This window comes from Bombina bombina, chromosome 2, assembly GCF_027579735.1.
Source record: "Bombina bombina isolate aBomBom1 chromosome 2, aBomBom1.pri, whole genome shotgun sequence".
NCBI lineage: Eukaryota > Metazoa > Chordata > Amphibia > Anura > Bombinatoridae > Bombina > Bombina bombina.
The window spans coordinates 924,060,838-924,085,083 of NC_069500.1; the positions used below are offsets into that span (position 1 = coordinate 924,060,838).

Consider the following 24,246-nt stretch of genomic DNA (forward strand, 5'->3'; position numbering starts at 1 on the left):
ACAGGCTTCTAAGCAGCATGCCCCCTGCTCCTATACTTTAACATTGTTAAGTATAAATAAAGTTGCACAGTGACGTCATCACGTCATTGCGCGTGATGTCACCAGGCATAACGTGAAGCCCCGGCGATGCCTGTCACTATGCAGGCCCGATCGCCGGGGTGGGAGCCCCCAGATCTCCCTCAAGGTGGGAGAGTGCTAGTGACGGCTCTGAGCCGTCGTTAGCATCAGAGTGGCAAACTCTGCGACGTTAGCACTCAAGGGGTTTAGTAATAAAATGATAATTTTCCATTGTTCTCTCTAAGTATTGAGCTTTGGTTTGCCAGACAAATATAAGATAAGGAAACAAGTCTGTGTACATAAAAGTGATAACCTAATGAGATCTGATATTACCTGAAACTCAACTCATTGTAAAAGGCTGTGGTTTAAAAGCACAAAACCAGCTACTTAATATACACAAATAAACCTGAAATGCAATTTCTTATACATTTTATACTCTGCAGCTGGTATAACAAGTCATTGAAAATACATTAATATAAAAACAATTTTATAGTGTACTGTCCCTTTAAGTAAAAGTTGTTTATTGCTCACTAGTTGTTATGGACAACATGAGCAAAAGCTGGTTTATTTACCTCAGGAACATCCATATTTTATAATACAAAGCACTAAAACACAGTTTTAAATGTTCTATTTTACATGAAACAGAGTAGTGACCTACCGTGTTGTAACCTAGGTTTCCTTCTCTGCTAAGGCCAATCAGGAACAGTTCTAAATGGGTCACTAAAGACTTAAAGTGAAGGTAAACTTAGCAGGATTCGATTATAGTCAACGTTAATGCTAATAAAATAAATGGTACTTTAATTCATGATTTTTTTTCAATTTCATATATTGAGTTATCACCTTATTTGTTTCTATATCGTTGCGTTTCCCAAACAACCCGTTTTTTTTTTGTTTTTTTTATCTGTCTGGTCACGTTTTGTCATCATCCAATAGTAAGTCTGGCTGTTAGGCGGCCGTCATTTGACGTCACAACAGTTCTTGTCCTTCTGCGCATGCGTTTGGATTACTTCATCTCCATTCCAAGCCGGGCTCGCTCCAGTTTCGCGCCTGCGCAGATAAAAGCAAGCACTGACTACGTCGTCTGTCGCAAAGGATTTCAGTCACGCAGGCGCAAATAGAACATAGGGCGAAGTGTGCGCATGCGCAAATTGTCCGGGAAGCGATAACGTGCTTTTGAAGTACGTATAGAGCGGGTGGGACCGCTCTGTACGTAATAGACTGAAAAACCAGGAAATTCATGGAGGGAGGAGCTAATAATGGAAGTGTGAGTAAATAAAAATACTTTATAATACAATCATATATATTGAAATAGTTAAAAATAAAATAGCGATCATACTATACAGGGAGTGCAGAATTATTAGGCAAGTTGTATTTTTGAGGATTAATTTTATTATTGAACAACAACCATGTTCTCAATGAACCCAAAAAACTCATTAATATCAAAGCTGAATATTTTTGGAAGTAGTTTTTAGTTTGTTTTTAGTTTTAGCTATTTTAGGGGGATATCTGTGTGTGCAGGTGACTATTACTGTGCATAATTATTAGGCAACTTAACAAAAAACAAATATATACCCATTTCAATTATTTATTTTTACCAGTGAAACCAATATAACATCTCAACATTCACAAATATACATTTCTGACATTCAAAAACAAAACAAAAACAAATCAGTGACCAATATAGCCACCTTTCTTTGCAAGGACACTCAAAAGCCTGCCATCCATGGATTCTGTCAGTGTTTTGATCTGTTCACCATCAACATTGCGTGCAGCAGCAACCACAGCCTCCCAGACACTGTTCAGAGAGGTGTACTGTTTTCCCTCCTTGTAAATCTCACATTTGATGATGGACCACAGGTTCTCAATGGAGTTCAGATCAGGTGAACAAGGAGGCCATGTCATTAGATTTTCTTCTTTTATACCCTTTCTTGCCAGCCACGCTGTGGAGTACTTGGACGCGTGTGATGGAGCATTGTCCTGCATGAAAATCATGTTTTTCTTGAAGGATGCAGACTTCTTCCTGTACCACTGCTTGAAGAAGGTGTCTTCCAGAAACTGGCAGTAGGACTGGGAGTTGAGCTTGACTCCATCCTCAACCCGAAAAGGCCCCACAAGCTCATCTTTGATGATACCACCCCAAACCAGTACTCCACCTCCACCTTGCTGGCGTCTGAGTCGGACTGGAGCTCTCTGCCCTTTACCAATCCAGCCACGGGCCCATCCATCTGGCCCATCAAGACTCACTCTCATTTCATCAGTCCCTAAAACCTTAGAAAAATCAGTCTTGAGATATTTCTTGGCCCAGTCTTGACGTTTCAGCTTGTGTGTCTTGTTCAGTGGTGGTCGTCTTTCAGCCTTTCTTACCTTGGCCATGTCTCTGAGTATTGCACACCTTGTGCTTTTGGGCACTCCAGTGATGTTGCAGCTCTGAAATATGGCCAAACTGGTGGCAAGTGGCATCTTGGCAGCTGCACGCTTGACTTTTCTCAGTTCATGGGCAGTTATTTTGCGCCTTGGTTTTTCCACACGCTTCTTGCGACCCTGTTGACTATTTTGAATGAAACGCTTGATTGTTCGATGATCACGCTTCAGAAGCTTTGCAATTTTAAGAGTGCTGCATCCCTCTGCAAGATATCTCACTATTTTTGACTTTTCTGAGCCTGTCAAGTCCTTCTTTTGACCCATTTTGCCAAAGGAAAGGAAGTTGCCTAATAATTATGCACACCTGATATAGGGTGTTGATGTCATTAGACCACACCCCTTCTCATTACAGAGATGCACATCACCTAATATGCTTAATTGGTAGTAGGCTTTCGAGCCTATACAGCTTGGAGTAAGACAACATGCATAAAGAGGATGATGTGGTCAAAATACTCATTTGCCTAATAATTCTGCACTCCCTGTATAGCATATGCCAAATATAATAAAGCTTAAAAAACAGGATAACTTTACCTTCACTTTAAGGATCACTGTGTTTTCCTGTTTGTTTGCTTCACTAAAGACTAAAGCCAATAATTGTGTGGAAAATAACAGTGATAAGTCTGCACTTCCACTTTTATCAAGAATGGGAAAGCCCAAACAGAGTTAAATTATAGGAAAAGGGGGCAAAATAAATTATGAAAGTATCTTACAATGTTTGTTTACTGCATATAAATAAACCTTGTATACTACAATCTCCAAGTGTTTAACCCTTTTGCGATGGGTTAAAGTGTCTACATCGGAACAACTGTTCCGATGTAGACAAATTGAAACCACGCGATCGTGCACACGATCGCGAGATTTCAATTATTGGATCGCATCTGGGGGCGTCCCTACAACCCTAGGAACGCCCTCCAGACTGCGATCAAATCCTAGAAGCACAGAAGGCTTCAAGACAGCCGTTAGCTATGACGTTCTATTCCGTCAGAACGGCTTTAAAGCCCAGTGTAATTATGACGGAATAGAACGGCATAACGGCATTAAAAGGTTAAAGAAACATCAAACTCAAAATTTGTCTTTCATGTTTCAGGTATAGCATATCATTTTAAACCGATTTACCTCTGTTATCTAATTTGCCTCTTCTTGCTTTTTTTTGTTGTTGTTGAAAAGCATACCTAGGTAGGCTTAGGAGCAGCAATACACTACTGGGAGCTAGCAGCTGATTGGTGGCTGCACATATGTTCCTCTGGTCACTGGCTCCCCAGTGTTCAGCTAGCTCCCAGTAGTGCTTTGCTTCTCCTTCAACAAAGGCTACCAAGAGAATGAAGTAAAGTTGATAATAGAAGTAAATTGGAAAGCTGTTTTAGATCATATGTTCTCAAAAACCAAATTGGAGGTATGACCTCCAAAAAAAGTACATATAGGTAGCACTCAAATTCCCTTTATTAATGGTATCGACAGAGATATGAGTGGCGGATGTACTAGGTTGTTTAAAATATAACTTTCTTCTGTTATGTGCGATCAGTCCACGGGTCATCATTACTTCTGGGATATAACTCCTCCCCAACAGGAAATGCAAGAGGATTCACCCAGCAGAGCTGATATAGCTCCTCCCCTCTACGTCAGTCCCAGTCATTCTCTTGCACCCAACGACTAGATAGGATGTGTGAGAGGACTATGGTGATTATACTTAGTTTTTATGACTTCAATCAAAAGTTTGTTATTTTACAATAGCACCGGAGCGTGTTATTACTTCTCTGGCAGAGTTTGAAGAAGAATCTACCAGAGTTTTCTACTATGATTTTAACCGGAGTAGTTAAGATCATATTGCTGTTCTCGGCCATCTGAGGGAGGTAAAGACTTCAGATCAGGGGACAGCGGGCAGATGAATCTGCATTGAGGTATGTAGCAGTTTTTATTTTCTGAATGGAATTGATGAAAAAATCCTGCTATACCGTTATAATGACATGTATGTATACACTTCAGTATTCTGGGAATGGTTTTTCACCGGAACTACTCTGTTAAAGGTCACTAATCCTTTTAATAAATATGTCATGTTAAACGTTTTTGCTGGAATGTAGAATCGTTTACATTGCTGAGGTACTGAGTAAATAAATGTTTGGGCATTATTTTCCACTTGGCAATTGTCTGCTTTAAATTGTGACAGTTTCGTTTCTCCTCACTGCTGTGTGTGAGAGGGAGGGGCCGTTTTTGGCGCTCTTTTGCTACGCATCAAAATATTCCAGTCAGCTACTATTATATTTCCTGCATGATCCGGTTCACTGACAGATCTCAGGGGTCTTCAAACTTCTTTGAAGGGAGGTACATTCTCTCAGCAGAGCTGTGAGAATTTTTATTGACTGTGAATATAAACGTTACTCTATAATTTTTTATGTCAAATTTAGTTATTTACTAATGGGAACAAACCTTTGCTAAAAGTTGTGTTATTTTAAACCTGATGCTTTAACTGTTTTTCAGTTCATTATCTCAACTGTCATTTAATCGTTTAAGTACCTCTTTGAGGCACAGTACGTTTTTGCTAAAAAAGATTATAACCAGGTTGCAAGTTATTGCTAGTGTGTTAAACATGTCTGACTCAGAGGAAAATATCTGTGTCATTTGTTCCTATGCCAAGGTGGAGCCCAATAGAAATTTATGTACTAACTGTATTGATGCTACTTTAAATAAAAGTCAATCTGTACAATGTGAACAAATTTCACCAAACTGCGAGGGGAGAGTTATGCCGACTAACTCGCCTCACGCGGCAGTACCTGCATCTCCCGCCCGGGAGGTGCGTGATATTATGGCGCCTAATACATCTGGGCGGCCATTACAGATAACATTACATGATATGGCTACTGTTATGACTGAAGTTTTGTCTAAATTACCAGAACTAAGAGGCAAGCGTGATCACTCTGGGGTGAGAACAGAGTGCGCTGACAATACTAGGGCCATGTCTGATACTGCGTCACAGCTTGCAGAGCATGAGGACGGAGAGCTTCATTCTGTGGGTGACGGTTCTGATCCAAACAGATTGGATTCAGATATTTCAAATTTTAAATTTAAATTGGAGAACCTCCGTGCATTACTAGGGGAGGTCTTAGCAGCTCTCAATGATTGTAACACCATTGCAATACCAGAGAAACTGTGTAGGTTGGATAAATACTTTGCGGTACCGGCGAGTACTGACGTTTTTCCTATACCTAAGAGATTAACTGAAATTGTTACTAAGGAGTGGGATAGACCCGGTGTGCCGTTCTCACCCCCTCCAATATTTAGAAAGATGTTTCCAATAGACGCCACTACTCGGGACTTATGGCAAACGGTCCCTAAGGTGGAGGGAGCAGTTTCTACTTTAGCTAAGCGTACCACTATCCCGGTAGAGGATAGCTGTGCTTTTTCAGATCCAATGGATAAAAAATTAGAGGGTTACCTTAAGAAAATGTTTGTTCAACAAGGTCTTATATTACAACCCCTTGCATGTATCGCGCCGATTACGGCTGCGGCAGCATTTTGGATTGAGTCTCTGGAAGAGAACCTTAGTTCATCTACGCTAGATGATATTATGGACAGGCTTAGAGTCCTTAAACTAGCCAATTCATTCATTTCGGAGGCCGTAGTACATTTAACCAAACTTACGGCTAAGAACTCTGGATTCGCCATACAGGCACGTAGAGCACTGTGGCTAAAATCCTGGTCAGCTGATGTTACTTCTAAGTCCAAATTACTTAATATACCTTTCAAGGGGCAGTCTTTATTTGGGCCCGGGTTGAAAGAAATTATCGCTGACATTACAGGAGGTAAGGGCCACGCCCTACCTCAAGACAAAGCCAAAGCTAAGGCTAGACAGTCTAATTTTCGTCCCTTTCGGAATTTCAAAACTGGAGCAGCGTCAACCTCCACTGCACCAAAACAGGAAGGAGCTGTTGCTCGTTACAGGCAAGGCTGGAAACCTAACCAGTCCTGGAATAAGGGCAAACAGGCCAGGAAACCTGCTGCTGCCCCAAAGACAGCATGAACCGAGAGCCCCCGATCCGGGACCGGATCTAGTGGGGGGCAGACTTTCTCTCTTCGCTCAAGCCTGGGCAAGAGATGTTCAGGATCCCTGGGCGCTGGAGATCATATCTCAGGGATACCTTCTAGACTTCAAATTATCTCCCCCAAAAGGGAGATTTCATCTGTCAAGGTTGTCAACAAACCAGATAAAGAAAGAAGCGTTTCTACGCTGTGTACAAGATCTGTTATTAATGGGAGTGATCCATCCAGTTCCGCGGTCGGAACAAGGACAAGGGTTCTACTCAAACCTGTTTGTGGTTCCCAAAAAAGAGGGAACTTTCAGGCCAATCTTAGATTTAAAGATTCTAAACAAATTCCTAAGAGTTCCATCGTTCAAAATGGAAACTATTCGGACAATCTTACCTATGATCCAAAAGGGTCAGTACATGACCACAGTGGATTTAAAAGATGCTTACCTTCACATACCGATTCACAAAGATCATCAACGGTATCTACGGTTTGCCTTCCTAGACAGGCACTACCAGTTTGTAGCTCTTCCATTCGGATTGGCTACGGCCCCAAGAATCTTCACAAAGGTTCTGGGTGCCCTTCTGGCGGTTCTAAGACCGCGAGGGATTTCGGTAGCTCCGTACCTAGACGACATTCTAATACAGGCTTCAAGCTTCCAAACTGCCAAGTCTCATACAGAGTTAGTTCTGGCATTTCTAAGGTCGCATGGATGGAAAGTGAACGAAAAGAAAAGTTCTCTTTTTCCTCTCACAAGAGTTCCATTCTTGGGGACTCTTATAGATTCTGTAGAAATGAAGATTTACCTGACAGAAGACAGGTTAACAAGGCTTCAGGATGCATGCCGTGTCCTTCATTCCATTCAACACCCGTCAGTGGCTCAATGCATGGAGGTGATCGACTTAATGGTAGCGGCAATGGACATAGTACCTTTTGCACGCCTACACCTCAGACCGCTGCAATTGTGCATGCTAAGTCAGTGGAATGGGGATTACTCAGATTTGTCCCCTACCCTGAATCTGAATCAAGAGACCAGAAATTCTCTTCTATGGTGGCTTTATCGGCCACACCTGTCCAGGGGGATGCCATTCAGCAGGCCAGACTGGACAATTGTAACAACAGACGCCAGCCTACTAGGTTGGGGCGCTGTCTGGAATTCTCTGAAGGCTCAGGGATTATGGAATCAGGAGGAGAGTCTCCTTCCAATAAACATTCTGGAATTGAGAGCAGTTCTCAATGCCCTTCTGGCTTGGCCCCAATTAACAACTCAGGGGTTCATCAGGTTTCAGTCGGACAATATCACGACTGTAGCTTACATCAACCATCAGGGAGGGACAAGAAGCTCCCTAGCAATGATGGAAGTATCAAAGATAATTCGCTGGGCAGAGTCTCACTCTTGCCACCTGTCAGCAATCCACATCCCGGGAGTGGAGAACTGGGAGGCGGATTTCTTGAGTCGCCAGACTTTTCATCCGGGAGAGTGGGAACTTCATCCGGAGATTTTTGCCCAAATACTTCGACGTTGGGGCAAACCAGAGATAGATCTCATGGCGTCTCGCCAGAACGCCAAACTTCCTCACTACGGGTCCAGATCCAGGGATCCGGGAGCGGTTCTGATAGATGCTTTGACAGCACCTTGGAACTTCGGGATGGCTTATGTGTTTCCACCCTTCCCGCTGCTTCCTCGATTGATTGCGAAAATCAAACAAGAGAGAGCATCTGTGATTCTAATAGCGCCTGCATGGCCACGCAGGACTTGGTATGCAGATCTAGTGGACATGTCATCCTGTCCACCTTGGTCTCTACCTCTAAGACAGGACCTTCTGATACAGGGTCCATTCAAACATCAAAATCTAACTTCTCTGAAACTGACTGCTTGGAAATTGAACGCTTGATTTTATCAAAGCGTGGTTTTTCTGAGTCGGTTATTGATACCCTGATCCAGGCTAGGAAGCCTGTTACCAGAAAGATTTACCATAAAATATGGCGCAAATACCTATACTGGTGCGAATCCAAACGTTACTCCTGGAGTAAGGTTAGGATCCCTAGGATATTGTCTTTTCTACAAGAAGGTTTAGAAAAGGGTTTATCGGCTAGTTCATTAAAGGGACAGATTTCAGCTCTGTCCATCTTGTTACACAGGCGTCTGTCAGAAAATCCAGACGTCCAGGCTTTTTGTCAAGCTTTAGCTAGGATCAAGCCTGTGTTTAAAGCCGTTGCTCCGCCATGGAGTTTAAACTTAGTTCTTAACGTTTTACAAGGTGTTCCATTTGAACCCCTTCATTCCATTGATATAAAATTTTTATCTTGGAAAGTTCTGTTTTTAATGGCTATTTCCTCGGCTCGAAGAGTCTCTGAGTTATCAGCATTACATTGTGATTCTCCTTATCTGATTTTTCACACAGATAAGGTAGTTCTGCGTACTAAACCTGGGTTCTTACCTAAGGTAGTTACTAACAGGAATATCAATCAAGAGATTGTTGTTCCATCCTTGTGTCCAAATCCTTTTTCAAAGAAGGAACGTCTTCTACACAATCTGGATGTAGTTCGTGCCCTCAAGTTCTACTTGCAGGCAACTAAAAATTTTCGCCAAACTTCTTCCCTGTTTGTCGTTTATTCTGGACAGAGGAGAGGTCAAAAAGCTTCTGCTACCTCTCTCTCTTTTTGGCTTCGTAGCATAATACGTTTAGCCTATGAGACTGCTGGACAGCAGCCTCCTGAAAGAATTACAGCTCATTCCACTAGAGCTGTGGCTTCCACTTGGGCCTTTAAGAATGAGGCCTCTGTTGAACAGATTTGCAAGGCTGCAACTTGGTCTTCGCTTCATACTTTTTCCAAATTTTACAAATTTGACACTTTTGCTTCTTCGGAGGCTATTTTTGGGAGAAAGGTTCTTCAGGCAGTGGTTCCTTCTGTATAATGAGCCTGCCTATCCCTCCCGTCATCCGTGTACTTTTGCTTTGGTATTGGTATCCCAGAAGTAATGATGACCCGTGGACTGATCGCACATAACAGAAGAAAACATAATTTATGCTTACCTGATAAATTCCTTTCTTCTGTTGTGCGATCAGTCCACGGCCCGCCCTGTTTTTTAAGGCAGGTAAATATCTTTTAAATTATACTCCAGTCACCACTTCACCCTTGGTTACTCCTTTCTCGTTGATTCTTGGTCGAATGACTGGGACTGACGTAGAGGGGAGGAGCTATATCAGCTCTGCTGGGTGAATCCTCTTGCATTTCCTGTTGGGGAGGAGTTATATCCCAGAAGTAATGATGACCCGTGGACTGATCGCACAACAGAAGAAAGGAATTTATCAGGTAAGCATAAATTATGTTTTTATTGGGACTTTTAAAATAATGGAAAGACAAAACAATAAAAAATACAGAAACTTGAATCCACTGATTCAGGGACAGGGATAACAATTGTACTGGAGATGGGGTTGGCTAATTAAGGATATTACCGTAACCTCGGTAAACCCTTTGAGAAAGCCGAGTTTGTCGGCAAAACATGTCAGGGGAGGTTGGGAGTTGATGGGCTCCAGTTATATGTGGTTTTAATGCAGCAGAAACTGAAATCCATAATTTAGATAATAGTGATTTAATTTGTCAAGCTGATTAACAGTTAATGTGGACATCTATAGCCACAGTTATTTTATAAGCTAAGATGAATTACTATACTTAAATAAAAAAATATATATAGGGAAAGTGGGACAAAAAGAAAAAAACTTTTTTTGAACTGGAAGAGTAATAAATAGAAATCTATCAAAGATATAGCTAAAAGATTATAGCAATACCGGTACTGTTACAATTGAGTCTAATTATACACACTGTTGCTATCTTGGTATATGGGCAACAAAGATATACGGACCTTTATAACTTTACAAAGTGGTAACCTTACTCACTATAATTGAGTCAATTTGGTTTAAAAAAAATTTAAACTAGTGGTGATGAGACAAAATCTTTTTTTGCTTTATTTAATTACCTAACTGTTAGCAACCTGTTATAGTATTCCAGTGCTTACAACTTAAAGCACTGGTCTCAATATAATGCTTAAAGTGGTGGGGTGATTTATATATGAATAACAAACCCAAAGATTGGTTGATCAATATCAAAACCAGGAGCTGAGTTGATCAAATAGTGTTTTCAGAACTGGGTGTACCAATTACAGTCAAATATTTTGCAGAACTACTTTAATCTACCCTTGATAACCATTAGACTATATAACAATATACCATCCTATATGTTACAGTGGATATAACACACAGAGGTATACCCTAGTATTAAAGTGGTCGCACCAAAAATATTTTAATTATTGAGTGAGCATACACTGTACTCACTGTGGATATCACTCTGATTAAACACCTAGTGGGTGCAACCCTTCTTGGGGTAACTTCAATTAGTATTAAGCTATGCATGTAGAGTAAATACCACCAGCCATATTTATAAGATACACAATTACAAGGGCAGCATCCTATATGTTACATTGAGATAACATACAGAGATATATATTAATATCATAAGTGGTTGTATTATCAGCTAATAAAACATCCAGTCAATAAACCTTACTCACTATAGATATCATTGTAATTAATAACCAGTGGCTATAGTTTTGGTATAATTTTAACGAGCTAACCACTAAGTATAAATATCATCTGTTATCTACACAACAATAAGGGTAGCATACCGAGTTACTGAATTTCAATAAGTAAATGGTATATCACAATATACCATAAGCACCTACAACTTGTGGAAATTAAACAATGTGTATAAATATTTACAACTTAATTAGTGCACTATACCTGTAGTAGCACTATTATAGATAAATTTTACCAACAATTGAACAAATCAGAGTTACCAATCCTATATAGGAGTATATCCTTATTTAGCCAACCCCATCTCCAGTACAATTGTTATCCCTGTCCCTGAATCAGTGGATTCAAGTTTCTGTATTTTTAATTGTTTTGTCTTTCCATTATTTTAAAAGTCCCAATAAAAGTTATATTTCTCCTGTTAAGTGTAGTCAGTCCACGGGTCATCATTACTTCTGGGATATTAACTCCTCCCCAACAGGAAGTGCAATAGGATCACCCAAGCAGAGCTGCTATATAGCTCCTCCCCTCTACGTCACACCCAGTCATTCTCTTGCACCCAACTAATAGATAGGATGTGTGAGAGGACTGTGGTGATTATACTTAGTTTTTATATCTTCAATCAAAAGTTTGTTATTTTAAAACAGCACCAGAGTGTGTTGTTCCTTCTCAGGTAGAATTTGAAGAAGAATCTACCTGAGTTTTTGTATGATCTTAGCCGGCGTAGCTAAGATTCATTTTGCTGTTCTCGGCCATTCTGAGGAGTGAGGTAAACTTCAGATCAGGGGACAGCGGGCAGGTTCACCTGCAAAGAGGTATGTTGCAGTATATTATTTTCTGAGGAATGGAATTGACTAAGAAAATACTGCCAATACCGATCTAATGTAAGTTCAGCCTTAAATGCAGTAGTAGCAACTGGTATCAGGCTGTTATGTATATATGTTTACACTTCAGTATTCTGGGGAATGGCACTTCACTGGGATAATACTGTATGCATATAACTTTTAGCCTAACTTGCAGTGGGAACGACTTGCAGCAGGCTTTTTAATGACACTTCATTTTATTTGATTTTAAACGTTTTGCTGGCATGTTAAATCGTTTATTTATCTGAGGTACTGGGTGAAAAATTGTTTTGGGCACTGTTTTTCCACTTAGCTGTCGTTTATTTTAATTTAAAACAGTTTACTGAACTTCCCTCACTGTTGTGTGTGAGGGGGAGGGGCCTATTTTGGCGCTTTTGCTACGCATCAGAAATTCAGTCACAAGTCTGTTTCTTTCCCTGCATGATCCGGATCGTCTCTACAGAGCTCAAGGGTCTTCAAAAATTATTTTGAGGGAGGTAATCACTCACAGCAGACCTGTGAGATTGTGTTTTGACTGTGATAAAAAACGTTTATATTTTGTACATTTTTTTTTCCTGCTATTTAAGGGTTAGTTATCCATTGCTAATGGGGGCAATCCTTTGCTAAATTTGTGCCTTACCGGGAAAAATTTGGTTTTTATAGTTTCTCCGGTTCATTGTTATTCAACTGTTCATAGTTTTTTTCTGTGCTTCTTAAAGGCACAGTACGTTTTTCATATTACTTGTAAATTGAGTTGAAAAGTATTTCCAAGCTTGCTAGTTAAATTGCTAGTGTGTTAAACATGTCTGACTCAGAGGAATATCTCTGTGCTATATGTGCAAAAGCCAAGGTGGAGCCCAATAGAAATTTATGTACTAATTGCATTGATGCTACTTTAAATAAAAGTCAATCTGTACAAATTGAACATCATTCACCAAACAACGAGGGGGAAGTTATGCCGACTAACTTGCCTCACGTGTCAGTACCTGCATCTCCCGCTCGGGAGGTGCGTGATATTGTAACGCCGAGTACTTCAGGGCGGCCATTACAAATCACACTACAGGACATGGCTAATGTTATGACTGAAGTTTTGTCTAAATTACCAGAACTTAGAGGTAAGCGAGATCACTCTGGGGTGAGAACAGAGTGCGCTGATAATAATAGGGCCATGTCAGATACTGCGTCACAATTTGCAGAACATGAGGACGGAGAGCTTCAATCTGCAGGTGACGGATCTGATCCAAATAGAGTGGATTCAGACATTTCAAATTTTAAACTAGAAAACCTCCGTGTACTGCTAGGGGAGGTATTAGCGGCTCTGAATGATTGTAACACCGTTGCAATCCCAGAGAAATTATGTAGGCTGGATAGATACTATGCGGTACCAGCGAGTACTGACGTATTTCCTATACCTAAGAGGCTTACAGAGATAATTACTAAGGAGTGGGATAGGCCCGGTGTACCCTTTTCCCCCCCTCCTGTATTTAGAAAAATGGTCCCTAAGGTGGAGGGAGCGGTTTCTACTCTGGCTAAGCGTACCACTATCCCGGTGGAGGATAGCTGTGCCTTTTCAGATCCAATGGATAAAAAATTAGAGGGTTACCTTAAGAAAATGTTTGTTCAACAAGGTTTTATATTGCAACCCCTTGCATGTATTGCGTCTGTCACGGTTGCGGCCGCATTTTGGTCCGAGTCTCTGGAAGAGACTCGACTCAATAACTATAGATGAGATTTCAAATAAGCTTAAAACCCTTAAGCTAGCTAATTCATTTATTTCAGATGCAGTAGTACATTTAACTAAACTTACGGCTAAGAATTCCGGATTCGCCATTCAGGCACGCAGAGCACTGTGGCTAAAATCCTGGTCAGCTGATGTTACTTCTAAATCTAAATTACTTAACATACCTTTCAAAGGGCAGACCTTATTCGGGCCCGGTTTGAAAGAAATTATCGCTGACATTACAGGAGGTAAAGGCCATGCCCTGCCTCAAGACAGAGCCAAACCTAGGGCTAGACAGTCTAATTTTCGTGCCTTTCGTAACTTCAAGGCAGGAGCAGCATCAACTTCCTCTGCACCAAAACAGGAAGGAGCTGTTGCTCGCTACAGACAAGGCTGGAAACCTAACCAGTCCTGGAACAAGGGCAAGCAGGCCAGAAAACCTGCTACTGCCCCTAAGACAGCATGAATTGAGGGCCCCCGATCCGGGAACGGATCTAGTGGGGGGCAGACTCTCTCTCTTCGCCCAGGCTTGGGCAAGAGATGTCCAGGATCCCTGGGCGTTGGAGATCATATCTCAGGGATATCTTCTGGACTTCAAAATCTCTCCCCCAAAAGGGAGATTTCATCTTTCAAGGTTGTCAACAAACCAAATAAAGAAAGAGGCGTTTCTACGCTGCGTACAAGATCTCTTACTAATGGGAGTGATCCACCCGGTTTCGCGGTCGGAGCACGGACAGGGGTTTTACTCAAATCTGTTTGTGGTTCCCAAGAAAGAAGGAACCTTCAGACCAATCTTGGATTTAAAGATCCTAAACAAATTCCTAAGAGTTCCATCGTTCAAAATGGAAACTATTCGGACAATCTTACCCATGATCCAAAAGGGTCAGTACATGACCACAGTGGATCTAAAGGACGCTTACCTTCACATACCGATTCACAAAGATCATTACCGGTATCTAAGGTTTGCCTTTCTAGACAGGCATTACCAGTTTGTAGCTCTTCCATTCGGATTGGCTACGGCTCCAAGAATCTTCACAAAGGTTCTGGGCGCTCTTCTGGCGGTACTAAGACCGCGAGGAATTTCGGTGGCTCCGTACCTAGACGACATTCTGATACAAGCGTCAAGCTTTCAAACTGCCAAGTCTCATACAGAGTTAGTACTGGCATTTTTAAGGTCGCATGGGTGGAAGGTGAACGAAAAGAAGAGTTCTCTCTTTCCACTCACAAGAGTTCCCTTCTTGGGGACTCTTATAGATTCTATAGAAATGAAGATCTACCTGACAGAAGACAGGTTAACAAAGCTTCAAAATGCTTGCCGTGTCCTTCATTCCATTCAACACCCGTCAGTGGCTCAATGCATGGAGGTAATCGGCTTAATGGTAGCGGCAATAGACATAGTACCCTTTGCACGCCTACATCTCAGACCGCTGCAATTGTGCATGCTAAGTCAGTGGAATGGGGATTACTCAGATTTGTCCCCTACTCTGAATCTGGATCAAGATACCAGAAATTCTCTTCTATGGTGGCTTTCTCGGCCACATCTGTCCAGGGGGATGCCATTCAGCAGGCCAGATTGGACAATTGTAACAACAGACGCCAGCCTACTAGGTTGGGGCGCTGTCTGGAATTCCCTGAAGGCTCAGGGATCATGGACTCAGGAGGAGAGTCTCCTTCCAATAAACATTCTGGAATTGAGAGCAGTTCTCAATGCCCTTCTGGCTTGGCCTCAATTAACAACTCGGGGGTTCATCAGGTTTCAGTCGGACAACATCACGACTGTAGCTTACATCAACCATCAAGGAGGGACAAGAAGCTCCCTAGCGATGATGGAAGTATCAAAGATAATTTGCTGGGCAGAGTCTCACTCTTGCCACCTGTCAGCGATCCACATTCCAGGAGTGGAGAACTGGGAGGCGGATTTCCTAAGTCGTCAGACTTTTCATCCGGGGGAGTGGAAACTTCATCCGGAGGTCTTTGCCCAAATACTTCGACGTTGGGGCAAACCAGAGATAGATCTCATGGCGTCTCGCCAGAACGCCAAGCTTCCTTGTTATGGGTCCAGGTCCAGGGACCCGGGAGCGGTGCTAGTAGATGCTTTGACAGCACCTTGGACCTTCGGGATGGCCTATGTGTTTCCACCCTTCCCGATGCTTCCGCGATTGATTGCCAGGATCAAACAGGAGAGAGCATCAGTGATTCTAATAGCGCCTGCGTGGCCACGCAGGACCTGGTATGCAGATCTAGTGGACATGTCATCCTGTCCACCTTGGTCTCTGCCTCGGAGACAGGACCTTCTGATTCAGGGTCCTTTCAAACATCAAAATCTAATTTCTCTGAAGCTGACTGCTTGGAAATTGAACGCTTGATTTTATCAAAGCGTGGATTTTCGGAGTCAGTAATTGATACCTTAATACAGGCTAGGAAACCTGTTACCAGAAAGATTTACCATAAAATATGGCGTAAATACTTACATTGGTGCGAATCCAACAGTTACTCATGGAGTAAGGTTAGGATTCCTAGGATATTGTCTTTTCTACAAGAAGGTTTAGAAAAGGGTTTATCTGCTAGTTCCTTAAAGGGACAGATCTCGGCTCTTGTTCATTCTTTTACACAAGCGTCTGTCAGAAGTTCCAGACGTTCAGGCTTTTTGTCAGGCTTTGGCCAGGATTAAGCCTGTGTTTAAAACTGTTGCTCCACCATGGAGCTTAAATTTAGTTCTTAACGTTTTACAGGGTGTTCCGTTTGAACCCCTTCATTCCATTGATATTAAATTGTTATCTTGGAAAGTTCTGTTTTTAATGGCTATTTCCTCGGCTCAAAGAGTCTCTGAGTTATCGGCCTTACATTGTGATTCTCCTTATCTGATTTTTCATTCAGATAAGGTAGTTCTGCGGACTAAACCTGGGTTCTTACCTAAGGTAGTCACTAATAGGAATATCAATCAAGAGATTGTTGTTCCATCATTGTGTCCTAACCCTTCCTCAAAGAAGGAACGACTTCTACACAATCTGGATATAGTTCGTGCCCTGAAATTTTATTTACAGGCAACTAAAGATTTTCGCCAAACTTCTTCCCTGTTTGTCGTTTATTCTGGACAGAGGAGAGGTCAAAAAGCTTCTGCTACCTCTCTCTCTTTTTGGCTTCGTAGTATAATATGTTTAGCCTATGAGACTGCTGGACAGCAGCCTCCTGAAAGAATTACAGCTCATTCTACTAGAGCTGTGGCTTCCACTTGGGCCTTTAAGAATGAGGCATCTGTTGAACAGATTTGCAAGGCTGCAACTTGGTCTTCTCTTCATACTTTTTCCAAATTTTACAAATTTGACACTTTTGCTTCTTCGGAGGCTGTTTTTGGGAGAAAGGTTCTTCAGGCAGTGGTCCCTTCCATATAAAGATCCTGCCTGTCCCTCCCGTCATCCGTGTACTTTAGCTTTGGTATTGGTATCCCAGAAGTAATGATGACCCGTGGACTGACTACACTTAACAGGAGAAAACATAATTTATGCTTACCTGATAAATTCCTTTCTCCTGTAGTGTAGTCAGTCCACGGCCCGCCCTGTTCTTTATGGCAGGTCTAAATTTTTAAATTATACTCCAGTCACCACTGCACCCTTTAGCTTCTCCTTTCTCGTTGGTTCTCGGTCGAATGACTGGGTGTGACGTAGAGGGGAGGAGCTATATAGCAGCTCTGCTTGGGTGATCCTCTTGCACTTCCTGTTGGGGAGGAGTTAATATCCCAGAAGTAATGATGACCCGTGGACTGACTACACTACAGGAGAAAGGAATTTATCAGGTAAGCATAAATTATGTTTTTAAACAACCTAGTACATCCGCCACTCATATCTCTGTCGATACCATTAATAAAGAGAATTTGAGTGCTACCTATATGTACTTTTTTTGGAGGTCATACCTCCAATTTGGTTTTTGAGTTCAGTTAATGTACATAGCACCATATCACTATATTATTAGTTACTTACTGCAAGGGAATCTAATTCATCCCCTTGCCCAATTGTAACTCTCAATACGATATTCCCTTTTCATCTTCAGTAGTGCCTTTGGGCCCCTTTTGTTGAAATCATATGTTCTATCTGAATCAGGAAAGAAGCATTTTGTGTTTCATGTTCCTTTTAATGTTCCAGTAATTGTTGCTTTTTTATATGCATGTCATGTTGATATGCTGCTTTTATAATTTATTTAGCTCTAACATTTCTTTTTGTGTTTGTGGATTTCTGTTGCTGCAAATGACCATTTTGTTATAAGCTTTTGTTGAGCTCAAAGAAAGAGATTTATAATTGGTTTACGCAAAACTGTTACACATAATCCCTATTCCCTATAATCTATTTTGAACTGCAAGCAACAGAAATTTAAAAGGGATACTATATATATTTTTCTATATATGGATAGTATATATTGACAATTAAAGGGACAGTCTAGTCAAAATCAACTTTCATGATTCAGATAGGGCAGATAGGGCTGCCTCTTATCTCAATGCAGTTGTCAGCTTTTCACAGCTAGACAGCACTAGTTCATGTGTGCCATATAGATAACATTGTGCTCGCTCCTGTGCAGTTGCTTATAAGAGGGCCCTGAATGGCTAAAATGCAAATCTGTGAAAATAACTGAAATAAGGGGGCAGTCTGCAGAGGCTTAGATACAAGTTAATCACAGAGGTAAAAAGTATATTAATATAACAGTGTTGGTTATACAAAGCTGGGGAATGGGTAATAAAGGGATTATCTATCTTTTTAAACAATAAAAAATCTGGAGTAGACTGTCCCTTTCAGCACTAAATTGCAAAATATCTACATAGAAGACTTTGTTAGCGCAATGTACAATGTTTTTATACAGTGTTGAGTATGTTTATCTTACATCTTGTTTGTTTTTGGACAGTTATGGCTGGCTGTAAATTGCAAGCAATTTCTGTGTAGTTTTTAGCTGGGTCAGGAAATTAAGCAGCATACATACGTACAAAATCTTGCAGGATTAAAGGGACACTAAACCCAAAAAAATTCTCTCATGATTCAAGTAGAGAATACAATTTTAAACAACATTCCAATTTACTTGTATTATCTAATTTGCTTCATTCCTTAGATATTGTTTGCTGAAGAAATAGCAATTCACATGTGTGAGCCAATCACACGAGGCATCTATGTGCAGCAACCAATCAGCAGCCACTGAGCCTATCTAGATATGCTTTTCAGCAAAGTATATCAAGATAATTAAGCAAATTAGATAATAGAAGTAAATTAGAAAGTTGTTTAAAATTGCACTCTCTTTCTGAATCTTGAAAGAAAAAATGTGGGTTTCATGTCCCTTTAAAATTAGATACATTTTGAGTTTAGTGTCCCTTTAAACCATTTGACTGTGTTGCCTTGCAAACCCACACTATTATTTTGCTTTATTGAATTGTTGATAATTAAAATCTAAAAATATGTCTGGGTTGGGTAGTAACTTAGTTTTTTGTATTCTAGATCCAAATTATCTGATGGCGAATGAGCGGATGAACCTGATGAACATGGCAAAGCTGAGTATAAAGGGACTAATTGAGTCCGCTCTAAACCTGGGCCGGACTCTCGACTCTGACTATGCACCCCTCCAGCAGTTCTTTGTGGTTATGGAGCACTGCCTGAAGCACGGCTTAAAGGGTAAATTCTCTCTCTTTCCTTTCCTCACTCTCTCACACTCTCTCACAATCTCTCTCTCTCTCTCTCTCTCTCTCTCTCTCTCACAATCTCTCACAATCTCTCTCTCTCTCTCTCTCTCTCTCTCTCTCTCTCTCTCTCTCAATCTCTCTCACTCTTTCTCTCTCTCACAATCTCTCTCACTCTTTCTCTCTCTCACAATCTCTTTCTCTCTCTCACAATCTCTCTCACTCTCTCTCTCTCTCACACACTCTCTCTCTCTCTCTCTCTCTCTCTCTCTCTCTCTCACACACTCTCTCTCTCACACTCACACACTCTCTCTCTCTCTCTCTCTCTCTCTCTCTCCCTCTCACAATCTCTCTCACTCTTTCTCTCTCTCTCACAATCTCTCTCACTCTTTCTCTCTCTCACAATCTCTCTCACTCTCTCTCTCTCACACACTCACACTCTCTCTCTCTCTCTCACTCACTCACTCACTCACTCACTCACTCTCTCACTCACTCTCTCACTCTCTCTCTCTCTCTCACTCACTCTCTCACTCTCTCTCTCTCTCTCTCTCTCTCTCTCTCCCTCCCTCTCTCTCTCCCTCTCCCAAACCTCCCTCCCCCCTCTCTCTCTTTCTCTCTCCCAAACCTCTCTCTCTCTCTCTTTCTCTCTCACAATCTCTCTCTCTCTCTCTCTCACACACACACTCTCACTTTCTCACTCTCCTCTCTCTTCTCTCTCTCTCTCTCTCTCTCTCTCTCTCTCTCTCTCACTTTCTCACTCTCTCTCTCCTCTCTCACATTTTTTCTTTTTTGGCTAATACAAATAGCAAACACAAAAATATTTTGATAAAACATGTAAGAGCTATAAGTTCATATAACGAAGAAATATGATATTTTTGTCGGCATCATTCCTGTACTAAACCTTCATGTATTTGAGTTACTAGTTTAAGCATAGTATAATTCAAATCTTTTGGATTACAGAGAGGAAAAAAAAGGGGGGGGGGTAAAATAAATATATATATATATATATTATATATATACTGAGGAAGATCACCTCTTAGCAAATAATGAATGATAGAAAGGACGGATTATTAATTTTTGGGTATCTATCATGCTTCGAGCATTTTCTTGTTACACTCTTGCTTGCCTATACCTATGTGTTTAACTTTTGCAAAATGGTTAAACACATTGTTAAAGTCAACTCAAGAGCAGTAAAGCACTGACAACCCTATGCTGGACATAGCACGCGGTTGGTTACAGTCTCACGTATACCTTTTGCAGGCTTTAAACTCCTAGATATAGGCAAGAAGTAGTGCAAAAATAACATGTTCTAATACATGAGATCATATCTTATATCTGCGTTATGTCCCTTTAATTAGTTTAGCAGATGCAAACTTATCTGATGCAATGTTCTTTTGGTAGCTAAGAAGACTTTCCTAGGGCAGAACAAGTCCTTCTGGGGTCCTCTGGAATTGGTGGAAAAACTTGTACCTGAAGCTTCAGAGATCACAGCAAGTGTAAAAGACCTACCTGGCCTCAGGTGAGTGGCCGTGGTCTTTAGTATGGATTGCCGAGAACCCACTAAACACTCTTTATGTCTCCTATTTTTTGTATATTTTTTTTATTGAAAAGACTCAGTGTCATTATACTACATTAAAACAATGCATCAGTAATATAGGAAAACACAGAGAGCTAATTGAAATTGAGTGCTACAGCAGAAATTAGTCCTGAGCAAGGCATATTGCACCTCTGAAATAGCATTGAATAGCGGGGACAATGTACATACGTATAAAGAAGGTAAAATTCAAAGTAAAACATCTCAAATTGTAATCATGATAACATTACTCACATAAGGTATTATAACCACAATGGTAAGAAGAAGGGGAAAAAAAGGTCTTTCCTCGCCTGGAATACTTAAAGGGACATAATACCCATATGCTAAATCACTTGAAACTGATGCAGTATAACTGTAAAAAGCTGACAGGAAAATATCACCTGAGCATCTCTATGTAAAAAAGGAAGATATTTTACCTCACAATCTCCTCAGCTCAGCAGAGTAAGTTCTGTGTAAAAAGTTATACTCAGCTGTTTCCAGCTGCAGGTAAAAAAAAAAAAAAATGAAGAAATGAACAGCAGCCAATCAGCAGTGCTGAGGTCATGAACTCTTTTACTGTGATCTCATGAGATTTGACTTAACTCTCATGAGATTTCATAGTAAGCTGAATAGGGAAATAATATGAGAGTGCACGAGACTCATCCCCTAAGCTGTCCCAGGACAGACACACTAAAATGCTGCTTAGAAATCCTTTACAATGGGAGGTGGCTACTGAGGAACTTTTGAGGTAAAATATCTTTCTTTTTTACATAGAGATGTTCAGGAGATATTTTCTAGTCAGCTTTTTACAGCTATACTGCATCACTTTCAAGTGTTTAAACATTTGGGTGTTATGGCCCTTTAAGAAACATTTAACTAATTGTATGCTCTTTAATTCCGTCAGACCAAATCAATTCAAATAATGTTAGTGCAGCTCAAGCTTGGAAGCAATAGCTTTCCATGGAGTGTATAAAATCCATAACTTCAATAACCCTGGTCCACGCAGGCTTATGGGTTAGTTAAAGAGGGAGTATCACAGTGGAGAAGTCTTCGGACGGTCTGTAATGTTAATGTGGAATTTGACAAGAATATTGTAGCAAATACTTCACAGGTGAGCATGGTGAGGAGAAGAAGAAAATCCCCTCTATCTAAACAACCTCTCCAACACAGAGGTTTTTCTTAACCAGTGCTGTATACCACAGCGTAAGAATCTTATAGCAAAGTTCGTACAGGTTGATGCAGTGAAAAGATTTTTTTTTTAAATGAGTGATATTTTTTCCATTCTCAAAGAGAGATTAATATGAAGAGTGTGCTCCTATGCTATTAGGGAACTAGACTTCTCAGGTGGTCGAGCACCCTGCATTAGACTATCGTGAATTAATAATGGCCTGTGTAACGGCCCTTCACTCCATTTGCGCTCCCATAGTGTGTTCAGGCGAGTAATCTTAGGATCGAAACCCCAACTATTTAGTAAGCTTCTGAGTCTTAAAAATCCGCTATGGATGTGATTCAAATTTATTGCCACAATTTATAATGAGAGTCTGGTATACCTTTTAAGAAGCCAGAAAGTGAATGTGTAGGTGAGAGATGTTTATTTTTTATATTTTTGTTGTATTTTATTTATTTTTGTAAAAAGCTCTCTATGCATTTTTTAAAAAAAATCAGTATTTTATTTGTTAGGGCATAAATCATTTTTGAGCAATAAGTTTATGTACAATCACCTTTTAATAGAAATATTTATTTTATATTTTTAATTGAACTTGGAAGAAAGCATAAATTCTATTGCAAAAATAGATAATAGAAGAGATGCAGAGGTGTACCTTTAAGGGGGAACAAATAGGAAATACAATTTCTTTGTTGTCACTGAGGTCCCCTCATCTCCCACAATTTCGTTTTAAATTACCCTCACTTAAATGCCCCAAATAAAAAAATGATGACTTTAATCCCCCTTTAAGTACTACTATTTGTGTTTAAGTTCAGAGCTGCATTATACCAAAAACAAATATTTGTGTTAATTTGCTACCTGCTGTAACCTCAAACAATGCTTTACATTTTTCTTAGTGTTTATACAAATATGTTTACATTAAAGGGACATGAAACCCACATTTTTTCTTTCATTATTTAGAAAGAACATACAATTTTAAACAACTTTCTAATTTACTTCTATTATCTAATATGCTTCATTCCCTTGATATAATTTGCTGAAAAGCCTATCTAGATAGGTTCAGTAACTGCTGATTGATAGCTGCACATAGATGCCTTGTGTGATTGGATCACCCATGTACATTGCTATTTCTTCAAAAAAGGAAAAAAAGGATATCTGAAGAATGAAGCAAATCAGATAACATAAGTAAATTGGAAAGTTGTTTAAAATTGTACCCTCTATCTGAACCAAGAAAGAAAATTTTGGTGTTTACTGTCCCTTTAAGTAAAAAAAATATTGTAAGCTTTTTTATGTCACTTTGTGTTATTGTTAGCTTAAAGGGACACTAAAGTCATGTTTTTCTTATATATCAGCAATTATCTCACGTAATTGTGGCAACTTAGAGCTAACTGTGAACAAGCTTGATCACTGCTCTAAGCAATTACTATGTAATGTGTAGCAGGTTTTGCTAATTTGCAGCGTTTTTAAGAAAACCTAGGTTACAGATTTTGCTTTATGGCCTCTCTAGGGAGCATAGAACAAAACTAGCTTTTACACTAAAAGCAAATAAAATAAGTAGTTAATACTTTGCAATATAGTTTTATTATGCATACGTGTTTTGTATTACATTATTACATTGCTAAATTTGCCTTTAAAGCATATTTTAACAATTTGTGCGGGTTAAAGGTGATGCCACTGCCTTTTATAGATACATATTTAGAAAGGAGTGTTTTCTAGTAAAATGAAATGTTTTATTTTGGTATGTTGCTTATAAATGTGTTGTAAAAGGGAAACTGGGAAAGTTTTGGTACTTAAAAGGGATATTTAAAATTATTTTATAAATCTGCAAAATGTATATAAAGAGTTAAGCATTGCGTTACAAAACATCTGCATACATTTTTTTTGTTTATAAGCCTTAAAATTACCCATTTTGTTAGCAATATTTTTCTGGTTTAGCTGTTTCAAAGCAATCCAGATATACACCCCATGTATTTTTTTTAATCTAGTGTCTCATATATATTGTGCTTCTAATTGTCAGGACACCAGTGGGCAGAGGCCGGGCATGGCTTCGCCTTGCATTGATGCAGAAGAAACTTTCAGAATATATGAAAGCCCTTATTAACAGAAAAGATCTCCTCAGGTAAGCTCCTACTGCTTGAAGAGTTTGCAAATAAATACTTTCAGACTATTATTAGGGTTTAATATTTATAATATTTAGTTTCTTAATATT

At 40.1% G+C, this 24,246-nt stretch overlaps 1 protein-coding gene across 6 annotated transcripts in view; it reads left to right on the plus strand.

Annotated features, from left to right (window-relative positions):
• Positions 1-24,246, plus strand: part of RUFY3 (RUN and FYVE domain containing 3) — a 237,395-nt gene that overhangs the window by 146,924 nt on the left and 66,225 nt on the right. For all 6 annotated transcript variants that reach the window (XM_053703337.1, XM_053703339.1, XM_053703338.1 and 3 more), the window contains 3 exons: positions 19,121-19,294; positions 20,701-20,818; positions 24,055-24,156. In XM_053703337.1, the coding sequence (XP_053559312.1) occupies positions 19,121-19,294; positions 20,701-20,818; positions 24,055-24,156 (394 nt within the window). The remainder of the gene's footprint in view (positions 1-19,120; positions 19,295-20,700; positions 20,819-24,054; positions 24,157-24,246) is intronic.